This window comes from Filobasidium floriforme (genome assembly GCF_021052385.1).
Source record: "Filobasidium floriforme strain CBS 6241 chromosome Unknown HD553scaffold_16, whole genome shotgun sequence".
NCBI classification, from domain to species: Eukaryota; Fungi; Basidiomycota; class Tremellomycetes; order Filobasidiales; family Filobasidiaceae; genus Filobasidium; species Filobasidium floriforme.
The window spans coordinates 586,459-608,157 of record NW_025763637.1 but is presented as its reverse complement, the minus strand read 5'-3'; the positions used below and the strand labels follow the sequence as shown (position 1 = coordinate 608,157).

The 21,699-nt window shown below is 54.5% G+C and overlaps 7 protein-coding genes and 1 non-coding gene across 8 annotated transcripts; 3 read left to right on the top strand and 5 right to left on the bottom strand.

Moving 5' to 3' along the window:
• Nucleotides 1–302: 302 nt before the first annotated feature.
• On the bottom strand, nucleotides 303–2,110 carry HD553DRAFT_314625 (uncharacterized protein). The gene is made up of 5 exons (XM_046180377.1): nucleotides 1,906–2,110; nucleotides 1,694–1,820; nucleotides 1,447–1,524; nucleotides 1,226–1,326; nucleotides 303–991 (listed from the first exon to the last, which is right to left on the bottom strand). Exons 1-5 carry the CDS (start codon nucleotides 2,052–2,054, stop codon nucleotides 424–426), a joined length of 1,023 nt encoding a protein of 340 aa, XP_046035243.1. The 5' UTR covers nucleotides 2,055–2,110; the 3' UTR covers nucleotides 303–423.
• A 211-nt stretch (nucleotides 2,111–2,321) lies between these two features.
• On the top strand, nucleotides 2,322–4,526 carry HD553DRAFT_314624 (Rhodanese-like domain-containing protein). The gene is made up of 7 exons (XM_046180376.1): nucleotides 2,322–2,480; nucleotides 2,652–2,945; nucleotides 3,141–3,281; nucleotides 3,419–3,464; nucleotides 3,556–3,640; nucleotides 3,744–4,092; nucleotides 4,190–4,526. Exons 1-7 carry the CDS (start codon nucleotides 2,355–2,357, stop codon nucleotides 4,244–4,246), a joined length of 1,098 nt encoding a protein of 365 aa, XP_046035242.1. The 5' UTR covers nucleotides 2,322–2,354; the 3' UTR covers nucleotides 4,247–4,526.
• Nucleotides 4,504–5,696, bottom strand: HD553DRAFT_325162 (uncharacterized protein; the record flags this gene model as incomplete). Its single annotated transcript, XM_046181574.1, has 4 exons — nucleotides 4,504–4,797; nucleotides 4,949–5,146; nucleotides 5,196–5,215; nucleotides 5,375–5,696. The coding sequence occupies 4 exons, from the start codon at nucleotides 5,694–5,696 to the stop codon at nucleotides 4,504–4,506; spliced, it is 834 nt and encodes a 277-aa protein (XP_046035241.1).
• An 886-nt stretch (nucleotides 5,697–6,582) lies between these two features.
• On the top strand, nucleotides 6,583–9,486 carry HD553DRAFT_298118 (catalase; the record flags this gene model as incomplete). The annotated part of the gene is made up of 13 exons (XM_046178571.1): nucleotides 6,583–6,746; nucleotides 6,907–6,930; nucleotides 7,010–7,051; nucleotides 7,137–7,551; nucleotides 7,644–7,733; nucleotides 7,808–7,849; nucleotides 7,932–8,078; nucleotides 8,159–8,210; nucleotides 8,275–8,346; nucleotides 8,415–8,514; nucleotides 8,582–8,702; nucleotides 8,777–9,076; nucleotides 9,147–9,486. 13 exons carry the CDS (start codon nucleotides 6,583–6,585, stop codon nucleotides 9,318–9,320), a joined length of 1,743 nt encoding a protein of 580 aa, XP_046035240.1. The 3' UTR covers nucleotides 9,321–9,486.
• A 280-nt stretch (nucleotides 9,487–9,766) lies between these two features.
• HD553DRAFT_t79 lies at nucleotides 9,767–9,837 on the top strand. The gene has a single exon. It is a non-coding gene; the product is annotated as a tRNA-Gly (tRNA).
• Nucleotides 9,838–9,970: 133 nt separating this feature from the next.
• On the bottom strand, nucleotides 9,971–13,713 carry HD553DRAFT_351237 (uncharacterized protein). The gene is made up of 3 exons (XM_046183600.1): nucleotides 13,587–13,713; nucleotides 12,046–13,517; nucleotides 9,971–11,959 (listed from the first exon to the last, which is right to left on the bottom strand). The coding sequence occupies exons 2-3, from the start codon at nucleotides 13,303–13,305 to the stop codon at nucleotides 10,097–10,099; spliced, it is 3,123 nt and encodes a 1,040-aa protein (XP_046035239.1). The 5' UTR covers nucleotides 13,306–13,517; nucleotides 13,587–13,713; the 3' UTR covers nucleotides 9,971–10,096.
• A 42-nt stretch (nucleotides 13,714–13,755) lies between these two features.
• Nucleotides 13,756–18,975, bottom strand: HD553DRAFT_314616 (uncharacterized protein). The gene is made up of 5 exons (XM_046180375.1): nucleotides 18,801–18,975; nucleotides 16,655–18,728; nucleotides 15,189–16,486; nucleotides 14,674–15,117; nucleotides 13,756–14,580 (listed from the first exon to the last, which is right to left on the bottom strand). The coding sequence occupies exons 1-5, from the start codon at nucleotides 18,909–18,911 to the stop codon at nucleotides 14,131–14,133; spliced, it is 4,377 nt and encodes a 1,458-aa protein (XP_046035238.1). The 5' UTR covers nucleotides 18,912–18,975; the 3' UTR covers nucleotides 13,756–14,130.
• Nucleotides 18,976–19,648: 673 nt separating this feature from the next.
• Nucleotides 19,649–20,760, bottom strand: HD553DRAFT_314614 (uncharacterized protein). The gene is made up of 3 exons (XM_046180374.1): nucleotides 20,617–20,760; nucleotides 20,525–20,558; nucleotides 19,649–20,468 (listed from the first exon to the last, which is right to left on the bottom strand). The coding sequence occupies exon 3, from the start codon at nucleotides 20,295–20,297 to the stop codon at nucleotides 19,653–19,655; it is 645 nt and encodes a 214-aa protein (XP_046035237.1). The 5' UTR covers nucleotides 20,298–20,468; nucleotides 20,525–20,558; nucleotides 20,617–20,760; the 3' UTR covers nucleotides 19,649–19,652.
• Nucleotides 20,761–21,699: the final 939 nt, after the last annotated feature.

Sequence of the window (21,699 nt, the reverse complement as noted above, 5' to 3'; positions counted from 1 at the left end):
AGGGGGAGATGAGGGGCCGGCTCTCCGAGGACGAGTCAGGCATGTCGGGCAGCATTCGAGTACTAGCTACTAGCTACTCTGGTAGTTGATAGCTGGTTGTGAGTTAGTCTAGGTGGATGTGAACTGCAGCAGTTGAATGAGCTTGTCGTATTTTGGACGTGAGACCCTCTCCCCGATAACCCAAACAAACAAACTCCCCTCGCGTCGCAGATCGCTCGCAATTGCTTCCGAAACAAGAGAGAGATAGGGGGGTCGTGTGACGAGGACCCTTGGACCTCGTTCTTGGCGCAAAACAAGTCCGGTCATCAAGTATTGGATTAATATGTCAAGAATGAAGATCGACGCTCCCGTCAAGTGGAATACCAATACAACCCGAACCCCTGACCATTGATATGCAGCATTCTGCCCACATTCCCGCAAGGCTCACGACCTCCCTCTTCTCCCACCACTACCTCCCCCAACGATATGCCCCTGCCCCTGGCCTCGTCCTTGGCTCATCCCAAACCCTTGACCCTGCCCGAAACCCGAACCTGACCGCGGACCGTGCCCCTGACCCGATCCTTGCTGCTGTCCGACGGGCGCGGCCGGTTTGGCAGGTAAAGACGGGTGTAGCTTTTCCGGCACTTTTCCTTTTCCCTTGCTGGTGTCGTTATCGATGTTGATCTCTCTGGCTTTTCCTTTACCCGTGTCCTTGATGATATTCCGGGTCCCGCTCCTGTCCTCATCCATACCGACTCTCGCTCCTACACCTTCGACACCTTCACCGTCTTCTCCGACCGGGATGTAATCCTGTTCGAGCTCGGTCCCATCCAACAAGCTCTTCCACCCTTCCCCTCCTTGCCCCGTGTTGTCCAGCTCCATTCCCTCCCCCTGACTTGAACCCGGACCAGGGGATCCCGAGGCGGACCCAGGAGCAGATGCGGGGGCGGACAAGGGCGAGTTTTGCATCGAGGCGATCTTGGCTTCGAGCGCTGCGATCTGGGCGTTTGTCCTGCGTATGCGTCGGTTCCGCCCAAATGGATGCCAACGTGATAGACAGTAGCATAGGATTTAATGTGATATGAGGTGTTGTGCGTTTGACCGAGGGAGCAAAGATCATCATGATTATCGAGAGAGAAAGCAAGAGACAACAGAGTCAAAGCAGGTAAAGAGATGTGGAAGAGATCAGCTCCCGAGTCACTCTCTCCACGTATAACAGAACGAAGACAAGGTGATTTGTACGTACGACTGCGGTCTCCCCTGTTTCTTCAACAAGCTCAACGTCGTGCTCCTATTCGCATTGTCCCCAGGGCGGCGGTAAGGTTTAGATTGGTCGTACACCGGGGACTGCTCATGTTCGTAATTATATCCATATTCGGATTTATATACATAAGAATTTGGATCGTCAGCGCCTTTGATTACGTCTCGTTCGACGTAGAACTCGAAGCAGGCGTTTGAGAGACTTACGGCAGATGCTTGGGTAACGACCAAGTTCCTTCCCCGGAGGAGCCTCGTGTGCAGTTTCGTCAAGGCTTTTTGTGCGTCCTACGATACCGTTCTCAAGTTAAGAAGAGAGGATGCGGAAAATAATCATGGCAATAAGAGGAAAGAAGGGGAAGCAGAGACAAGATTTGGTCAGCTTGGATTGATTGACCCAGATCCTCACTCGACCCGCTTATCGAACCAAGAACCTAGACCCACACACTGGACTCACCTCCTTGTTGGTATACTCTACGAAAGCATACCCCCTAGGTTTCCCCTTCAACGGCCCCGTCTTGTGAAACAGGTAGTCCATCTTGGCGACCTTGCCGCACTTGCTGAATACCTGGATGAGGGTGTATCTTGCCGTAGTCGAGTCGAGACGGGGTGGGCCGGCCAAGTGTTAGCGGAGGGCAATATAACTTTGTTTAGATGTCCCGGACTCACTCGTCGACCGTGGGGGAGAGGTTGCCGATGAATAGTCTGCAGGGATCGATAGGGGCCGTTCGCTGAGCCGATGCGGCGGGCGTCGAGGATGACGACGAGGCCGAGGCCATGGCCGTGGAAGTGGGTGTGATTGTGGTTAAGTAGCTCATTATGATGTGTGTATGGGTGTGTGGGGTTTCCGTTGTGATCTGGCATCTCAGTCGACAGGTCGATGACATATTGGTCAAGGTCTCAAGATGATCGAAGCGAGGTGGTGGGTGAGTGACATCGGCTCAGGCTGGCGGACATCAGACTGTGATGTCGCCCTCTTGAAAACAATTTCATGTCCGTTCGTCTCATGCCTCGTCATCGCTCAGAGCCGATAACCTAAACACGACCTCGAGCTCGACACAATCCTATCCTACTCACAGATTTCACAAGATTCACAGAACATATCAACGATTCTGAAAATGCTCATCAATCCTCTTAGATCCGCTTCACCAGCCATTGTTCACCAATCTCGATCGTTCGCTACGTCAAGCATGTCCCGCGTTCCACTTCTCATCACGCCTAAACAGCTGGCGGCGTTGCCCAAGGTGGGTCTGGAAATATTTCCCTTCCAGCCGTTGCTTATCGAATCATCGAAGACGGAAACTAATCTCTGTGAATCTCTTCGACTCGCCTTCGATTGCTCGATGACCGCATGTCGACCGTATTCTACGGTGTACCCGAAATCTACCGATGTACCGGACAAACCCGTGATCTAGGGCAGCACCAAGATCCTCGACGCATCATGGCACATGCCCAACTCGCCCCGAAACCCCAACACGGAATTCCTCACCGGTCCTCGTATTCCCCAAGCGATCCGGTGGGACGTCGATGCAATCTCTGTGCCCAAGACCGACTCGGAATTAAACCCGCTAGGATTGGGGCATATGATGCCTTCCCCTGAGACATTCTCTGCGGCATGTAGGAAGAGGGGGATCAAGCGAGAGGATCATGTGGTGGTTTATGATAGTGTTGGAGTGTTCAGTGCGCCAAGGGCGGCTTTTACGTTCGATGTGGGTCTTGTCTCGCGGTAGTCAACTCCGCCGTGCGCTTCGAGCCGATAAGAGCAGAATGTCACCGTAGCTAACATGCCCTTTCCCTCCGGCTTTCTCCTGCTTATTCGACCTCATCTTCGTTCTCGCTTCCACTTCCACTTCCATCCGAACCCGCTCGACCTGCACTGCCTGTCCTTCGCTCCGTCTCACCAGTCGATGGGCCACGAAAAGGTCTCCATCCTCGACGGTGGCCTCCCGAGGTGGATTCACGAAGGGTTCGAGGTGGACAGTGAAGACCTCTCTTCTTCCCCAGCATCGGAGAAGGGAGAAGTTCTGATGAACGGGGATATCCAGGTAAGTCGAGTACATATACATATATGTCTGTCTTTTCGGATTGGCTCGTGTCAAGATTCGGTACAATAACATGGGAAGGCTAAAACGATTTCACCTTGTTAATTCCGACTTGTCATTTGCGGACTACGGGGGTGTAGGAAAGTGATTACCCGGTCCCTTCTTTCCAATCATCCCGGGTTACCAGTAAGTCCTTGCTATGCTCAATCTACCATGACTTGATCGTATTCGTGGGATTCAGGATAGCTGATGGGGGCTGAGATTTCGTACACTTCAGGCTACGAGGACGTGGTTAAGAATTCGAAGGTGGACGGAAAGAGCTCGGAGGCCGATTTAGTCCTCGACGCTCGCAGTCGCGAAAGGTAAGCACACGGACCCGTTGACAACTCCTCCTTCCTCCCACAAACGCTCGCTGTCGGGACGAAGTCCATTCTGCTAAACTATTTTTACACGAATGGATTGCAGATGGACCGGCTCGGCCCCCGAACCGCGCCCGAACCTCTCTTCCGGCCATATCCCCAACTCTCTATCCCTCCCATTCAACGTCCTCCTGACCCCTTCAAACCCTGATCGTCCGTATACATCTTACCTCCCTCCCTCCTCTTTACGGGAGACAATCATCTCCTCCCTGACCTTTCCCGGGGAGACACCTAAAGACGCGCAAGTCCGGTGGGAAAACATCAAGAGGGGAAAGAAGGGGGTTGTTTGGTCTTGCGGAAGTGGAATGACGGCCTGTGTAGGCGTTTGGGGGATGAGGGTCTTGGCGAGCGCTGAGGAGAGGGATGAAGGGATGAGGGTGGGGATTTATGACGAGGTGCGTTTGAAGCATGCGGCATCTTTCGAAGCAGGGTACAATTCAGGATCGTCGTAGTAGTACGAGAGCTGATAGCATGATTACTCTTCGTAAATAGAGCTGGACGGGCTACGCATCGAGGGAGGAGAGCGAGATCGTCAAGGGCGAAGAATGATTCCGGGTTCTATACGGCCAAGAGAGGAAGTGAGGTATCGACGCCGGCGTACGGAGCGGAAAAAGCTCGGTGTACTCTGTCCGGGTCTGATGGAACACCGCCGTTGTCTCAGTTTGGTTGAAGAAGGAGTTGTGTATCAATAAAACGTTGTAACGAGAAACGACGAAATCAAAGATCATCCCAGACGCGGAAGCCGAGACCCAGAGTCAGGACGATGGACCTGTGGATGGTGTTACGGCCGTTTGTTTTCGGAACATCTATAGGAAATTACAATACTTGAAGGACTGCTCATTCATTGGCGTCCATTTCAACATCCCGGCCACTCGATCACCATCATCATTGTTAATACGTTCCAAGAGGATCTTTTTACTAGATACCGCCCCCAACGAAGACGTCGAGAGATAGTACATGGTCTCTGATGTATGTCTCCCCAGAACTGCATTTCTGTTCCAGTGCTCATGTCTTCTGACTATTCGTCTTGTCTTGCAGACTGTTGTCACTTGGATGAACAAGATGAGCCTCATCTTCCATGAACGGCGACTGGCGGCAAGCTGAATGGCAATTTGCCCTCCTGGTCATCGCTCATCAGTCCAACGGATATGACCGATCATTGAGGTGTGTACATGCCACTCCATCTTGAAGCCCTGATTCGCTACAAAGACGTGATCAAGGTTTGGCGGATCGAATTACATCCCTACTAACGACGAAGGGAATCTCCTTTTCGACCTGCCCATTCTCCTCGTAAGTCTTGGATGCCACTGTGATATCTCTGAGCCCACAGATATCTTTCACAGCGATGCAGTCGAGACCATCTTCAAGGAAGAGAGCATACGAACGACCCCATCTTCCTCGGTGGGACATTGCGCTCGGGAGCCGGCGACATACCGATAATGTTTGTAGCTGCCCGACCGCAGTTCCTGGTTAACTGCACCAAACTCGGATTACTGACATCCATTCTTAGAATGACACCTGTGGTATCAGGAAAAAGATGGCGATCGAAAACGTAAGAATGTCTGGCTATGGCATCACTTGCAAATTGATGGGACATGACGTCAGATCAAAGGCCCTCAAAATCCACTAAGATATGTCTGCTTATCAAGTCGACTTCAACCCGAGGCTTCATCACACGTTCCAATAATTCAGTCGCTATCAACATCTGTTCGTAGGATGGAATAGGCTGTCCCCGATCCTTCTTGATCTCTCGTTGAATGACGGTCCAAGGATCACCCGTACTCTTGTTTTTGCCCCGGTTGATGAACCACACTGTGCCGCTGAGATTGGATCGGCGGGCATCCCAGACTAGCAGGCTAGCTTCAGGAGCCAATCTACCGTCACCGAATCTGCTCGTATGAGGTTTCGAGTGATCCAGCCGTCCAAGCGTAGGCAAATAAGGACCCCACATAGAGACGTCGAAGTGAACATGGGGAAATTGGTAGTCGCCCAAAACCATCTCCAGTCCGGGCCGAGCTTGGGCGTGGGCGTAGGCGTGCAGGATCTCGAAGTAGGCGCCGGCCCATGAACGGAGCGGCGCTTGGCAAAAATCGGTCCCCGTCCCAAGTCAAGTTGGGTCGAGTCGACACCCAGATGACTTGTTGAGAGGGATCTTTGGTCATCAGACGACGATCAAGCCAGCGTCTGATTTGCATACAGGCTATGGCGCTGTAGCGATTGTGCTCAATAATGAACCCTCACAGGAAGCGCTTGAGATCCAGCGGAGGTCGTCATCGGTGACGTCGTATCAGGCGAAAGAGCGGAGCGTACCACTTCCCTTTCGAAACGCGTTTCACAACGGGTCACCCCTCGGACAAGCTGACTTTCCAAAGGATGCAAAATGACGATAACCGGAGTTACCACGTGGTTTGTTGTGGCATCACGTCATGCAAAGAACTCTATTTTAGCGCGGAGGGGGTGCGATTCCAGCTCATTCAGACCCTGCAAGGCAGGAGGCGAGAGGGACTTGGGGGGTGACAGACCTTGATGACGAGAAGTGGTCGGTGTGGAGGTGGATTCCCGGTGGCGTCGCCCAGGGGAGGGAGGGAGGGGAATGTTGCTGACGAAAACACAGGAATGGGTGAGCACGTTTTCGCCGTTCACAACGTCCACGATCGCCCAGCGCCCAGCGTTGCTGCTCTTGCTGCTGGCTGGTGGTAGCCGGATGACGAAACGTCTCGATCCTCATTGGCACAGGCGAGATCGAATCACGCTCACCGTATATATATAAAGAAGACCCCTTCCCTCCATCGATCCATCGCCTCCTTCCCCAATCATTCTCCTTTTCCCTCAAAGTCCGACTTTACAACTCAGACTTACCTTGAAATTACTCTCACATACACAACATGGCTCAATTCATCGCCGACACCCTCAAACACGTCCCCGGCGTCGACCCCAGGATGGCCCAGCGAGCTCAGGCTTTCCAGGGGCTCAACGACGGACCTGCCGAGACTGCCGCTAGGTTGACCGGGATCGTGCAGAGTCAGCACGCTTTCGACGACTCCCCACTGTGAGTCGGATGAGCCCTTTACTTTCACTTCCGATGGGATGTTGGAAATTTGATAACGGTCGGCTTACGTGGTAATCTTTTTTGCTCTCCTTCTCCTCTTCTTTATCCTTTCGCCTCGCCTTTCCTCTTTCTCACACACCTCCCGATTCTGATCTTCCAGCTACACCACCAACTTTGGACAGCCGTAAGCCCATCTTTTTACCTTCATTGGGCGCCAAATTGACCTCCCGCTGACGTCTGATCCATGTTGTATGGTATTACAGGTTGCACCACTCGGGTTACCCCTTGAATGTCGGTGGAATTCCGTAAGCCCCCCTTCACTACCTCAATATGACATACAATGATAAGTCAATCGCTAAATTTGCATAAAATTAACTTGTCGTGATCTAGCGTCCAAGCCGATACCGCCCTCCTCGAGAAGCAACAAGCCTTCGACCGTTCCAAGATCCAGGAACGTATCGTTCACCCTGCCGGATGGGCCGCTTTCGGAGAGTTCGTCGTCACGAAAGACGTCACGCATCTGACCAAAGCCAAGTTGTTCGGGAGCGTGGGCAAGAAGACGCCGACGTTCACCAGGTTGAGCACGGTCACTTACGGAAGGGAATACCCTGATAGCGCTCGAAACCCTCGAGGACACGCTACCAAGTTCTACACCGAGGATGGGAATTACGACCTCGTCGGTCTGAACTTCCCCGTCTTCTTCGTTCGAGACCCTTTCCAGGGTCCCGACAATATCCGGTCGCAGCAACGTGAACCCAAGTCGTTCTTGCTCAACTACAACGGGTGGTTCGATTTCCTCGCCAACGTGAGTCCGAATTGGGACATCTCTCCTCCCCTTCTTTGTTTCAAGGTCGAGCGCTGACGATCTATTACATTTCACCTTGGCACGATACTCAGGTCCCCGAGTCTCAGCACGCCGGTTTGATGTTGTTCTCTGACCACGCCACTCCTGTCTCGCACCACTTTAACGCTTACGGAGCCCACACTGTGAGTACTTCTCGAACTTGGGAAGAAGAATATGATGGCTGACGAGCGGTGTTGAAACCGGCGCGGTATTCTAGTTCCGATGGGTTAACGCCGAGGGCAAGAGCACCTTCATCAAGGTGAGACCTGATTCTTTACAACCCATCTTGTTGGAATCGTTGTCGCTTACACGACTCTTCTCGCTCGTGTGCAATTCAATAGTACCACTGGCTTCTGAACGAGCCCATCAAGAACTTCAACATGAACGAAGCTACCATCACTTGCGGTGAAGACCCTGATTTCGCCAAGAGGGATCTGTACGAGACCATCGAGAAGGGCGGGAACGTTAGCTGGACCATGAAGGTTCAGGTGAGTTTTGGGACGCACGCCAGCGGCGGCTATGAGATACTTCCAGGGAATACAAGGTTGATTGATCGTTCTTTATATAGACCATGACCCCCGAGGAGGCTACCCAGGTCGACTTTGACCCCTTTGACATCAGTAAGTTGATGGGTGGTAGGAGATGCCAGCCCCTTGAGACTGACGCTGTGTGCTAACCTTGCAGCCAAGATCTGGCCCCGTGGTCAATTCCCCATGCAAGAGGTCGGCGTCTTGACCCTCAACAGGAACCCCGAGGGTGGGTCCACGTCTTAACGACCTACCTATTGTCGAGAATATGCGCTTATAGTTGAGGCCTCTTTGTAGACTACCACAGGGACGTCGAGCAGGCTGCCTTTTCGCCTGGATCTTTGGTTCCCGGTATCGAGCTCTCGCCCGACACCTTGTTGCAGTGGCGTGCGTTCTTGTGAGTCCATGTTGAGCGCGACGGGTATTCGGAAAGCGATACGGTGTTCACTCGATTACCTTTGCAGCTACCGTGATGCTCAGTACACCAGGTTGGGAAGTGCCAACATCCACCAGATCCCGGTCAACTGCCCCTTCATGGCCAAGTTTGTCTCGCCGGACAACTTCATGGGAACCATGAGGACCGACGTGAGTTGCCGCGCCTAGTTACATCAGATATCTACGGTTCATGGCTGATACCTTCTATTCGCTCCGCTATGCAGGCCGACTCTGGCAGCAAGCCCATGTACTTCCCCAACTCGTACCACAAGAACGTCCCTTCGACCAAGTCTACCCCCGGATTCGCTGGTATGGATGCCGTCGAGGCGCCTTACCAAGTCGCCAACAATGTCGTCTCGCGAAAGTCGTACTGGAGGGACGAGTGTACCGAGCGCGAGTACACCCAGGTTCGAGAGCTCTACCTTAACCGTCTCAGCGAGACCGAGAGGAACAACTTGCACAGCAACACCGCTCGTCTGCTCAAGTTTGCCGATGATATCGTCATCGAGGGGTACTTGGCTCAGGTGAGTGCTCCATCTTCCGAACAGCCTCGCTCCAAGCGCTGACGTTTCTCCCACGCCGCGGCGCTTGTAGCAATACGCCATCCACCCCGGCTACGCGACCAGCATCAACGACCTCTTGCCGGACAACAAGAAGGCCAACATGGCCACCGTCGAGGAGAAGTCCAAGACGGCCCACCTCGTCGGGAAGAGCGAGGACTTCCAGCCTACCGACAAGGGCAAGAGCTTTATGGGCATGGCCTACTAGAGCCCTTGCGCTGCGGCTCTGGGTCCCGTTGTGATGTGCCTTGTCTCTCGAGAATTGCTCGAGTAGCGTGCTGGAGAATCGGAAGCCCAAGTCGAGAACGTTTGTCAAATCGATCAGTCAAAAGTGTATATAGCTAGAAACCTTTAATGTCAACGCAGAGTACGGTTCATGTCTTTCAAAGCCAATCGATTGTTCTATCGTCCATCTGGGGATTGGTCCGGTCCGGAGAAGGACCTGTCCCAGCTTTGGAGGGGCCGGCAAACGTACGGCGGTCGAGGCGGAAGATGTGCGGGGATTGAAGAGGTGACAGTCAAGGGGAGACGCTATATATGGCCGCGTGCCGCTTGACTTGATGTCGTCATGAGCTGAGTCGTGACCGCAGTCGAGACGTCGAAGTTGAACATCGGTATCTGTTAGTTTGTTTCAATTTTTTGCTTCACATCACAACAATAGTGGTGTAGTGGTAACATTAGCCGTTGCCATCGGCTAGCACTCGGTTCGATTCCGGGCTATTGTACAATCTTTTTGCCCAAGTCGCGTCAGTGCCAGGTTCCTCCTTCCGTCTGGGCTTATCTCTTGTCTTTGCCGCCGTTGCTGCTGACATCAGACAAGGCGAGCCCGAGCTGATAATCACAAGTACTGCAACTCAATCTTTGTATGCCAAATGCCATCTCTCATCAATGCAATCATGTTCTACAGCTTCGTTCAAATTCATTATGCACGTCCTCGATGGACTACCGGTTCCATTTTCAAGATATCGTCTCTATCCACTACTATCACGACCTGCCACCAAACAATCCCAGCAACAACCGCGCGGCCTCTTCGTCCGTCTGTTGTTCCGCTTTGCCGTCTTTTGTCGCCCCACGCACTCGTCGATCAGGGGTAATATTGACCTTGTCAGACGTGACCAACGCCAGGTCTGGCATCGAATGGGAGCTCGCCAAAGGCTTGCGCGTAGGCGTAGCCGCTATCGTAGCCAAGGCAATCGAAGCCGAACTGCTCGATCCGGAGCGTTTCAAACTAGAGGCAGGTGTCTTCTTCTTCTTCTTGCTGCTATTCGTTTGTTTCTTTGCCTTGACGCTAGCTCGCTGCTGAGCTTGCTGTTGCAAGTGTGCCTCAAAGAGACGACGTCGGGCAGTACCCAGTCCGCTCAATCGTCTCGATTCATCACCCAAAAGTCCTTTGCGCTTGGAAGGCGATCCAGCAAAGTAGTCGAGCGAAGCAAATTGTCGGAGGCCGGAACCGTGCGTTACGTCCTGCGTTTTCATCTTTTTCTTGGGCGTCTCTTCGACATCGGTGTCGCCCTCGAACGGCGCATCTTCGGCATCCGAGTTGAAATCGATCAATCCCATTGAAGGTGGATCCGAGGGCAACAAGTCCAGCAACGAGGACTCCCCAGCCATCGCCGTCTTGCTTTGACTAAGCATAATCTCGGATTCGACCTTGACGTGATCTTCCGGCTCGGACGAAGCCACTCGACAGGGCGTTCCTGGAACCTCTTTGCGTGCCGAACTGGGCAAGAATGGTAGTTCCTTGCGACTACACATTTCGTCCAAGATCCCACTCTGACTGCGTCCGAACGACTTGCCAGGCGTAGGCAAGTCCGACCGGATCGGGAAACCAACGTTGAACCGAGAAGAAAACTTTCTCTTACCCAACGGGCTGACGGGCTTCGCAAACAACCCGTCCCTCCTTGCCCCAACCGAGAAGCTAGGGACCGATTGGGAGACCACAAACTTTCGGCCACTGAACGGTGCCAAGGGGCTGGCATCGGTCTGGTCCCCGGCAGAAATATCGGCGATACCAATGATCTGCCGCTTGAGACTCCCTGGCATCCTCTCCGATGTGGTCCTCTTGATCGCGGTCGATCTCGAGGATTCTTGGTTCTTTGGCGTCGACAATACGGTGGCCGGACTCGCTCGGTCTGATCTCGCGCTCCCCTGGGTAGGCGTAGGTGCGACAACGTCCTCGGACAGCTCGACCTCGATTGAGCTGCTCGAAGGGAAGAGCATTAACTTTTCCCTTTCGGCGTCTTGCTCCTTCTTGCCATCCTTCTTGTCATCGGCGGAAGATCCTCGTCGTTTCAGTTGTTGCCTCTCCTTCAAGAGGACGACGGGCGAACTCGACCTAATCAACGCTGGGCTGCTCGAACGGACGTCGGAAGTGGGCAGGACCGCTTCCCTAGATCTGCCCCGAACAATCCCTTCATCGTCGTCTTCCAGCTCATCGACTTCGTGATCCCCTTGATCCAACTCGTCAACCTCGGTATCGGCCCCGAGATCTCTCTCATCCTCGTCCCCTCGTTCGACGGCCTGGTCTGCTCTAGTCGCGGACTTGCTGGTGAAGAACGTATCCTCCTCTTGATCGCCCGGCAACACCGGGCGTTTGCCCTTGCTCACGGCCGATGGCTGACCCTCCCCAGCAGGTACATATTGATACGCATGCCCTGTAGGCGATTTGGCCGAGCCAGCCCGCTTACCGCTGAGGGGTAACAAGAAAGGTCGAGGCGTCTCATCCACCAGAGCTTGAGCCTCGCTGGACGGTTCCGACGCTGAGCCGTGCCGCAAGGGCACGAGCATCAGGGTAGGGAAGACTTTCTGGTTTGCTTTCCTCTTTTCCGTCTGTCGCTTGTTCTGAAACTGTGAGGAAGAAGGGACGAGTCGCAACTCAGTACCGATTCTATGTCGATTCGATATGCGATCAAACTTTTCTGAGCAAAACTCACCCAAATTTGGACCGCTCTCGTGCTCATCCCCGTCTGACCGGCCAACCTAGCCCTCTCATCACTCGTCGGCAACTGGTTCCTCACATAAGCCTCTTCGAGGACCATCAACTCTTCCGGTGAAGTCCTCCGGCGTTTCTTTCCCGTGCTCATGCTCATGCTCGCGCTCGTAGAGCCGACCTCGGGTGTAGCTCGTGCGGACATGGACATGGACGTCGGGTCGAAAGTCGAGGCGGACCTCTTTGCCGTGATAGGGGTCGACAAGGCTGTCAGAGGGGGTAGAACGAGGGTGACGGATCCCCGACGTTTCCTCTCTCTCGGAGGTTCTGACATCGACAGCGCCTGCATTTGAGATTTGGATTGGGGTTGTAAAGGCGTCTCCAAGGGCCTATCCACCTCATCCTCGCCCGACCTCCTCGTAGTGGTTGATGGGTTCTGAGGGGTGGATAGAGCGAAAGGAAATACGCTGGACAGGTCTTTCGGTTGACGGTTCAAGGGAGCCGGAGCTGGCGTTTCCAGACCCCGGGATTGCATCATCTTCCAGCCTTCCTTCCCTGATCGCTTGTCCCCCTCTTCAGCCTCATCCTCATCTTCATCCTCTTCCTGACCAGGCCCCCGACCGAACCCCTTGCGAATGCCCAGCTTCCGAACGGGAAAAGCCGAGCTGTCCAAGCCTGGCGTTCGGAGTTCCGTATCCGCAGGAGAACCATGACTGTGACCCGTGTCGCTTGTCAACGCTCCAGGACCCCAAGGGGTAGACCTGATATCCAGGCCGAGGTCGCCTAGGTTCCGAGGGTCCGAGTCTAGCTGGTCGTGGTCGTCTTCGCCATCATCCTCATCGTTCCCGTCATCGTTGCTTCTGGAGGTCTTGTGCTTCCGAGGAGGAGGTGAGGGACGTGGAGTGATCGTCGACAAGCTCGGTTGAGGGTAAAAGAAGAGGTCTGACGGGTTCTTGCTCTTCTTGCTCGGCCTTGCGAAGCCTTCCAACGATGACGACGAGGAAGAAGAAGAGGTAGCCAAGAGTGGTTTAGGATGCCGTCTAGCCGGCGGTCGGGTTTCCAGGGCGATCGGATCGCCTAAGACTTCTTTCGAGCGTAAAGGAGAAGCAGATCGAGAGGGGCCGGTCGCGACCCCTATAACGCGTTCCTGTCCATTCGTTCTTTCCGGTTCGACCTCGGGAAGTCCCGACTTCACGTTGATTGGGGTTTGGAACGGATCCAGTACCTGAGTGAGCGTGGTGGTCCCACTGTCATTGTTCGACATGATCCAGACCTGAAGGTCGAGGTCGTCGTTATCGCCTCGAATTACGCGTCAAGGTGATCGGCGACGCGAGGCTAAAGGCGGGGGTTGGGACGATGGATGACGATTTCGATGGTGATGGTGATCAGGGGTATATGGCAAGATGTGAAAAGACAGGACCGGCTGTCCAATGCAAGATGTTGTTTGCTGTACAGGAAGCAAGAATTCGATGATGCCTGTTGTATTACGAGGTGTGATGTGAGTTGGCTAAAGTTTAACTTCGCGATCGCAGCTGCAAGACTGACCTGGGACCAAGATTACAGCGCGATCTGAGTGATCCGTTCGCTTTTGCGGGATACAAGAGATGGATTGACTAATCTCCTGTCCTGCTGTGAGTGATAATGTATGCTAGAGTGTTGGGGTAAAGTATCAGTCACGGTGACTGTAGATAGATCGAGAGAGGTTGAAAGCTAGCTCAGCATGCCCCCCCCCTTAGCGTCGCGTCTTGCTCTCTCTCTCAAAGATCGCGTCACGTCAGAAGTCAGTCGCGTCGCGCAAAAGCGACCTCCCTCCTCCTATCCCACACATCCTCCTATATCTCATATACCATCTGATTCCAACATTCAACTCACAGCAATCTACAGATCGTATAGATCAAGGTTCGGTTCAAGCAAGTAGAGCGCGCAGCGAGATCGAGCAAGGCGGCATAATTGAGAGTATATTCACATGTACAGTAGTAATATCCAGAACACGATCACAATCACAGGTATACGTATAACGATCTAATCGACAACACTCCCATACACTCGCTCACTTACCCATCATTCCACACCTACCCGTCTACTCTCTTCACGCCCCTCTGGGCCCTACAGGCGCACCTCTCGGCTCCTGCGTGACCCAGTCTGTATACAGATCGTCCACCGAGGCAAAGATGATTGAATGCGGCATCGACTTGATCACGTTCCCGATCTTGTCCTCCAAGACATTCCTAGCCTCCTTGCTCCCGAAGGAATAATCCTTGACGAGGTTGACTATCGCCATGACCGCCAACGAGGTGTGAGATTGACGGGTATAGTAGAAATCTTTGGGGGAAATGGCGTTCTTCAAGGGTCCGTGCAGAGACGCTCGAGCGGTCCGGGTGAGGGGAGGGGTGGATTCTCCACGAACGGCGCGGAGGAGGATCTGGACCATGTTGTTGAGGCTCGTCAGGTGGCCGTTGGCGAATCGGCGGCGGTCCTTGAGGGTCCCGACTTTGGAGACCAACGCCCAGTTTTCGAGGACGCTACCGAGGGTAGGTGGCTAAGCGCGCGAGAGACAGAATTGAATTGTGATCAGCTACTTGCGACTTGTATCATGCCCCAGAGCATGACGAATATGTGCCATTGCACTCACCATATCCGGATCGATGACCTTCAACTTCATCCTCCAACTCGCATCATCGGGCTCATCAGACCCTCTCCCAGCCTTCGCCGCCGGGTGATGATGATGGTGAGGATGACCGCCCTTGACCCAATCCTCGACGTGCCCGCTCTTGACCCACTTAGGCTCGGTCAACGGTCGGTCCATGTCGAGGTAGGCAGTCAGTTCGAGCTTGAGCGAGCTTTGATCGGGGTTCTCTCCATCGGGTCCAGCCTCGTTCTCAGTCTGATCGTCGGTTCCGTTGGCCTCACCATCCTTGCTGGCACCGAGAGTACCGGACTGAAGCTCTTCCAGCAATCGATGAAGAGGAGGACTTTTTTCTTCCTCGGCCGACACGTCCATCGAGGCCCAGATGTTGGCCAAGGTCTCGGCGTTTACTGGGCCAAAGACGTTGTGTTCCTCGTCCAGCGCTTCGACCTGAATTACACCAGGTCGTCAGTCATAATGTTCAGATAATAAGCGCGAACGGGGTTAGGATCCGGACTTACGAGGATACCTTTGGTCAGACTCCACTCTTCCGGTTTGACATCCTCTTTCGTTACCGCGTCCTTCTCCTTCTTTTCGTCGCCTTTACTTTTACCGTCGACCTCGATCTCCCCATCATCTTTCTCCTTCTTTTCCTTCTCGCCAACCTCGTCATCGGCGACCTCGGTCTCTTTGATTCGCTTGACGATCTGCTCCACCTGTTTATCCTGCTCCCACTTGCGTTTCACGGCCCCAGCGTCTAGAGTAACCTGGATGCTCCCCTTTTTACGGTGGATCTTGACGCTCTCCACGATGGCGGAGTCGAGACAGATCCTGCGTTTCCCGTTGGCGTACAGGATGGAGAGTCGGTTGGATTCCGGTCGAGGAGTGTCACTCGAGGTGGCGGGCAAGGAAGGACTGCGGCGGAATCGGGCATCGGCGATTCGGTGGCTCGAGGGTTCCCGAGGCGCCAAGGGGGCGACGACAGGTGGTTTCTGACGGTCTTTCTTGGTAGGTGAAGGTACGCGGGAAGAGGATTCGGCAGGGGTGTCGGCAGCAGGCTCGGTCGGTTTCGACGACTCGGCCTCCGCGGGCGCTGGTGCTGGTGCTGGTGGATCGGCAGGTGAAGCGCTTACAGCTTCGGTAGACTCGACGGCCTTTTCAGCCGGCGTGTCGTCCTTAACCACAGCAGTAGAGTCGGACTCGACCTGGACAGGTACAGAAGGGTCTCGCATCGTAACATCCTGCTCTTTCGTCTCTTCTGCATCCAACGGTGTTTCTGCGATCTCGCCGGGTTCTACGCCGGACTCGTCAGCCGGCTTGTTCTCTTCGTTTTCTTCTTCCTCTTCGACGACCCCGCTCATATCGCCCTCAGCCTGGTTTTCGGCGGCGGAATCGGCCTTGGCCTCGACCTCGTCAGCCTTCTGCTGTTCATCGGCTTGATCTCGGTCTTGCTCTTCATCCTGGGCTTCACCGCCGTCTTGACCTTCGGCCTCGTAATACTCTTCCTGACCCTCCTCGTCCCCTTCGCCATCATGTTCTTCGTCTTCCTCCTCCGCCTGGTGCTCCTCCTCCTCCTCGTCATCATCTGCCTCTTCCTCACTCTCATCGCGCTGCTCCTCTTCAGCATTGTCCTCGTCGACAGTCTCCATCGCATGCAATGCCTTGAGACTGGGACCGTCAGCGTCTTCGACAGGACTAGCAAAGTAGATCCTGAACCGGTTCTTTTCCGGTGATGAAGACGATGATGGCGCCACGGTCTCTTTGCGGATGATGGGTCCGTGGGTAGTGCGTTTCTTGGACATGATCAGCGCGTCGTCGTCTGCTTGCAGCCAACGATCATAAAAGGCAATCGGAGCGAGTCATGTTGTGGTGCAAGAACAAGTAGAAGAGCAAATAAAACGAAAGGGTTTGTCAAAAAACGTATTCACGACGCGGAAGTCTCGATGGGCAACAGCGCAAAGAGACGAAAGAGGAATGGGTGACAGACCTGCATCTGGACTGCTCATCTTGGCCTTTCTCTTTTCACCACGTTTGCCCTCGACGGTCGACCCTGCAACACCAGCTGCGACGGTGGAAACGTCCGCCTTGTCCTTGATTTCTTGAGGCTCGTCTGATTCTTCCTTGACGACCTCGGCGTCGGTAGTCTCTGCAGATATTCCTTCAACCTCGTTTGTGGCCTCTTTGTCATGTGCCTCTACCGGCGCTGCCTGTGTAGCCTCGGAGGGTACTTGCTCGACTTTCACCTCGACCTCGACCTGAATGTCCGATGGGTCAGTCGGTTCGGCCTTGACATCCCGCTCGACAGCATCCTCCTCGGCAATCCCATTACGAAGCTGATCAGTCTCATTCTGTTCCGCCTGCTGATCTCCCTCGACAACAGCCTCATCATCAGCCTCCTCTTCCTCGTCCTCGTCGTCCTCGGCCGCATCGGGTCTGACAACGCCCCACTTCCATCCCAACGACTTGATCTCCAGTCCGACGATCCTGAAATCCGTCAATGTCCGTTTCCGAGCCTCCTCTTTAGCTACCTTTTCCCGCTCGGTATCTACTACGACGTTCTTGCCCGTGCCATCCTTGTTCGAACCGGGTTTGTTGATGCTAGTATTACCCACGGGGACATTCCGAGTGCCCACCACCCGAGCGCCCGCACGCGTCGAGAGGTTACCACCTCGACCTCGGATCCCCGTGCCTCGGCCGCTAGGACCCTTCGGAGCTCCAGCGACTCCGTTACCCGAAACAAATCTCGAGCCGACGACCGGATCACCTCCTCGACCGGGTCCTCCTACACCACGACCTCGCAGACCTCCACGACCAGCACCAGCACCACCGGCTGCGAATCTCGAATCCGACGACCCAGCTATCGAACCGCCACCACTCCCACTCGGACCTGGACCATCTCTCCTATCCCTTGGCATCAGGCCACCCCGACCGCCTCGTCCACGCCCGCCACCACCGATCGGGAACCCCGAACGATAACCTCCAGATCCACCATCCTGAGACCCGCCGAAGTCGCTCCTCCGCTCAAACCTGTCCCTGTCTCTATCCCTGTCTCTGTCCCTCTCCCTATCACGATCCCGATCTCGATCGCGATCCCGGTCATAGTCCCTTCGATCTCGGTACCGATGATCGTCATGATCCCTCCTCCCTCCGAAATCCCTAGGTCCCGAGGGTCCGGCTCCTCCTGGTCCGGAACCAGGACCAACAGATCGCATAGACGGTGTAGGCGAGTAGGCAGAAGAAGGACCGTCCGTTCGGGGTCGTTTGGCCGGAGGACCTTGTTGCTGCGGATGTTGGTGCTGATGATGAGCAGAAGGTCCAGGTCCGGGTGGAAGCGACGGGTGAGCAGGTCGGTTCCTCAAAGTAGGGTTCGTCGGGATCCCGGAAGGAGCTCGTGGAAGGGAAGAATGTCCTCCTCCAGGGGTAGGTCGGAAGGTCTGGGGTTGAGGACCGGGTTGTGATGTCCCCGCTTGAGGTTGTGGTTGTTGTTGTCCAGGTGGAGGCTGTTGAGCCTGAGCCATAGGTTGAGCGATACCCAAACCACCGCCGGGATTCATCGGTCCCGGCCCCGCAAACCCAGGTCTGGGTTGACCTTGCCCGCCAGGTCCAGGTCCAGGTCTCGGTCGGAATCCACCACCTTGCCTCGGTTGAGGTCCCTGAGGCTGATGCTGTTGCGGATGCTGACCCCACTGTTGAGGTTGTTGGGGCATCATCATCCCTTGAGGTTGTCCAGGACCCATAGCCATGACCGGCTGCATGGGCATCATCTGGGGCTGAGGTTGTGCGTACATCGGGGCAGGATGATGAGGGTATTGCATGACTTGGGGAGGTTGTTGAGGCATATACCCGGCTGGCGAGCCGGCGTACGGTTGTTGAGGGACCATATACTGAGCAGGATACGCCTGTTGCATACCAGCTGATGGTGGGAACGTAGCGCTCGCTGGTGTAGCTGCCATGTTACTGATAGGCGCCCCGGCCCCATACCCGTAATTCGCATACTGAGCAGCGTTGGGTTGAGAGGCTCCCGCGGTCGATGGTGTCGCTGGAGCTACACCATTCTGTGCCTACCATACCAAACGAGATTTACTATCAGTGAACCGTTCCGGATGCTCTGTGGGCCTCGATAGGCGACTCACATAATAAGTCTGCCACGCTGCGTTAATGACAGCCTGCTGGTCCGGCGTCGGCTGCGGCCCGGGAGGCAACGGAGGTGCTGCCGAAGTCGGCGCTGCCGCACGTTTGCTCATATCGCAAACACGATGACTAGCTCGAGTGTGCGTTGATTATGCGGAATCGATGATGACTTTGCAGTCTGTAGATAGTCGAATGACGACGAGCTCGAGGTCGAAGAATGTCGCTGATCGCTCGAAGTCTCGATGTCGACAATCGTGAACATCCCTCGAGAGATTATCAAATAAACGCTCAGGTCATCCATGACGTGGCAAGCACTACAAAGTAGGGCTCGAGATCACGTACGGGTCTCTTCGGCCTCGCCGACAGATCTGTCCTACTTCAAGCAGATGGTCAGATTCAGATCTGCCCGCCAGGATCTAAATACAACTGACAGACCGCTGACCTGAAGTGACGCCGTCAAGCCGATTCGTCGAAGGCATGCACGAGCGAAAGGGCTACCCGGATCTCGAAGACTGATTGACCACGAAACGGCGGAACCATACAGATCCATAAAGTCAGCATCGACCAGTATAAATAGCATGGCATCCTGGATATGGATACTGACGACCTGGTTAGCAGGGGTGATCTCGTACTGAATGTGGGTGGTGTGCTGTTGGAAGATCTGCATGGTTATGTGTTCAGTATGGAAATAAGATATGGTCTGAATTGCTTCCCTCGTCACCGCCTCGACATCCGGCCTTTGTGACGAGTTCTCTCAAGTTCAGAACGGCCTGCCAACACTAGGCTTAGTATACGCATAGGACTCATCGTTATCGAACGACTCTGAAAAAAAAAAAACAATACATGGGAAACAATTATAGACGCTTCGCTTGTTCCAAAAAGGTGTCCACCGCAGCCATCCTCCATTCCGTCAGCTCCTCATACTCAGACCTATCAACCACCCCCGTCTTCTCCTGCTCCGCCTTCAGCTTGATTTCAGCCTTCTTCCACCACCCATACATCTTCTTGGTCTGTTCGAGTAAGGCTTGATAGTCCTTGTACTCGACCTTTGAGGAGGGGACATCCGCGCCCTCGCCCCGGATACCAACGTCGGATCCGACGGGGTTTGCCATCCCGACCGTCTCGAACGTCTGCGTCCCGACCGTCTCCGTCCCGACCGTCTCAGTCCCGACCGTCTCCGTCCCGACCGTCCCGACCATTCCAGCAACTGCACCGTCGTCGTCACCTTCCGCTCGGTGTGACCTCAAAGAGGTTGGAGGTGAGCCTGGAGATGGCGAACGAGGTGGCGAACGAGGTGGCAGACGAGGTGGCAAACGAGGTGGTGAACGAGGTGGAGAAGGAGGCGGCGAAGGAGGTGGAGAAGGAGATGGAGAATCGACCCGCCTGGGCTTCACCCACTTGTTGGGCAGACCGTGAGTCTGCTTGTCCGTGTTCGAGCTCGTTCCCCGTTTGTGGTCTTGGGTGATCTCTCCCGAGAGCACCATTCGACCAAATCCCATGGCTGTGCTCGGGGGCGCCGCCGGTAAAGACGTCAGCTGACCTGGTAGGAGGGTGGTCTGCTCGCCGACCACCAGAAAGTTGCAGGTTGATGAGGGTGTCACCTCGATAAAGGCGTTGCCTGCATCAGCGTGCCCCGAGAAGTATCGTCTCTTCCATCCTGAAGATGAAACGTAAGTCTATGACTGGGGAACTCGATAACACGTGAGACCAACCTTGAGCCTGGTAGCAATCGCCTCAGCGTTGGTGTGACTGGCAAGCCGGTACGTAACCACCCAGCTCTCGTATTTTGCGCTCGGTGGGGCCGACGGGTTCGAATAGCTCGCAGGAGCCCACGAGATCGACACGGGAGGCGAGAAATTGCGGGATTCGACCAGGAAAGGGAGTATATCCTTGCTCGGCCCATTAACGAAGAAGTTGATATAATAACCCGCCGGGACCCAACACTGGCGAACTTCTAAGGAGGACTTGTAAGTGGAAAACTTGCTCATGGCTCGGAAGCGGAGGAGTCTGTGGCGGTTGGAAATCGACACAGCGATGGCAGCCTTGTACCGGTGGTCTCCCGTGCCGGCTACGATGTGACCACTACCGACGACAGTGAGGTCGACGCCAAGGTCACGCCTGATGGTCGAGACCACCTCTGCTCCATCTTCCTCTCATTTGATCATAGGTCATGTGTTTGGGTACTGAAATGGGTTATGGTCTGGATTGCTTCCCTTGTCGCCGCCTCGACATCTGTTACGGGATCATCACGTGAGTCGACTACCGACACACAGGCTCGATCTACGGACATCAGCATACACCTAAGTCCGGCTCGACGAGGCGAATCCGATTCCCTCGGAGCAGATTCGGTCGCCCCTACCATTCGCCTTCACCATTCACCGAAACAACAAACCTTCCCGACACATATCACAAACAGGTACAGGGACCTCGAGGTACACGACACTCTACTCAGGACCTCGACAACCTTACTCGACGTACCTAGGGACAAATGAGAACTCAAACTCGCCTCCTCTACCGAATCCGGCTGCTCTCGACAGGATTCGTCTGTTCGCCATCTCGTTCTTCCAGTTTCGCCATCTCTCGCCATTCTTTTCTCCTGGGTCTTTTCAGTGTTCGCCAGCCCGTCTACGTACTCGTCTCCGTATAAATAGCTAGAGGAACTTGACCGAATTCGATAGAGGACGCTCTGTAATAGTTAGAGGTCAAGTTCCGATATCACATTCAATACACGCCTATCTGACTTGTTACAACATCTTCAAGACGTGTTGCGGAGAGGTTACAAACTCAAGGACGTCGCTAAGTATCTACGTTTCATCGTTTTACCTTAGACCGAATCCGGTACCTCACACCGAGTGATCACCTTCCTTATCCATATATCTCTGGATTCGTATCCCGCACCCG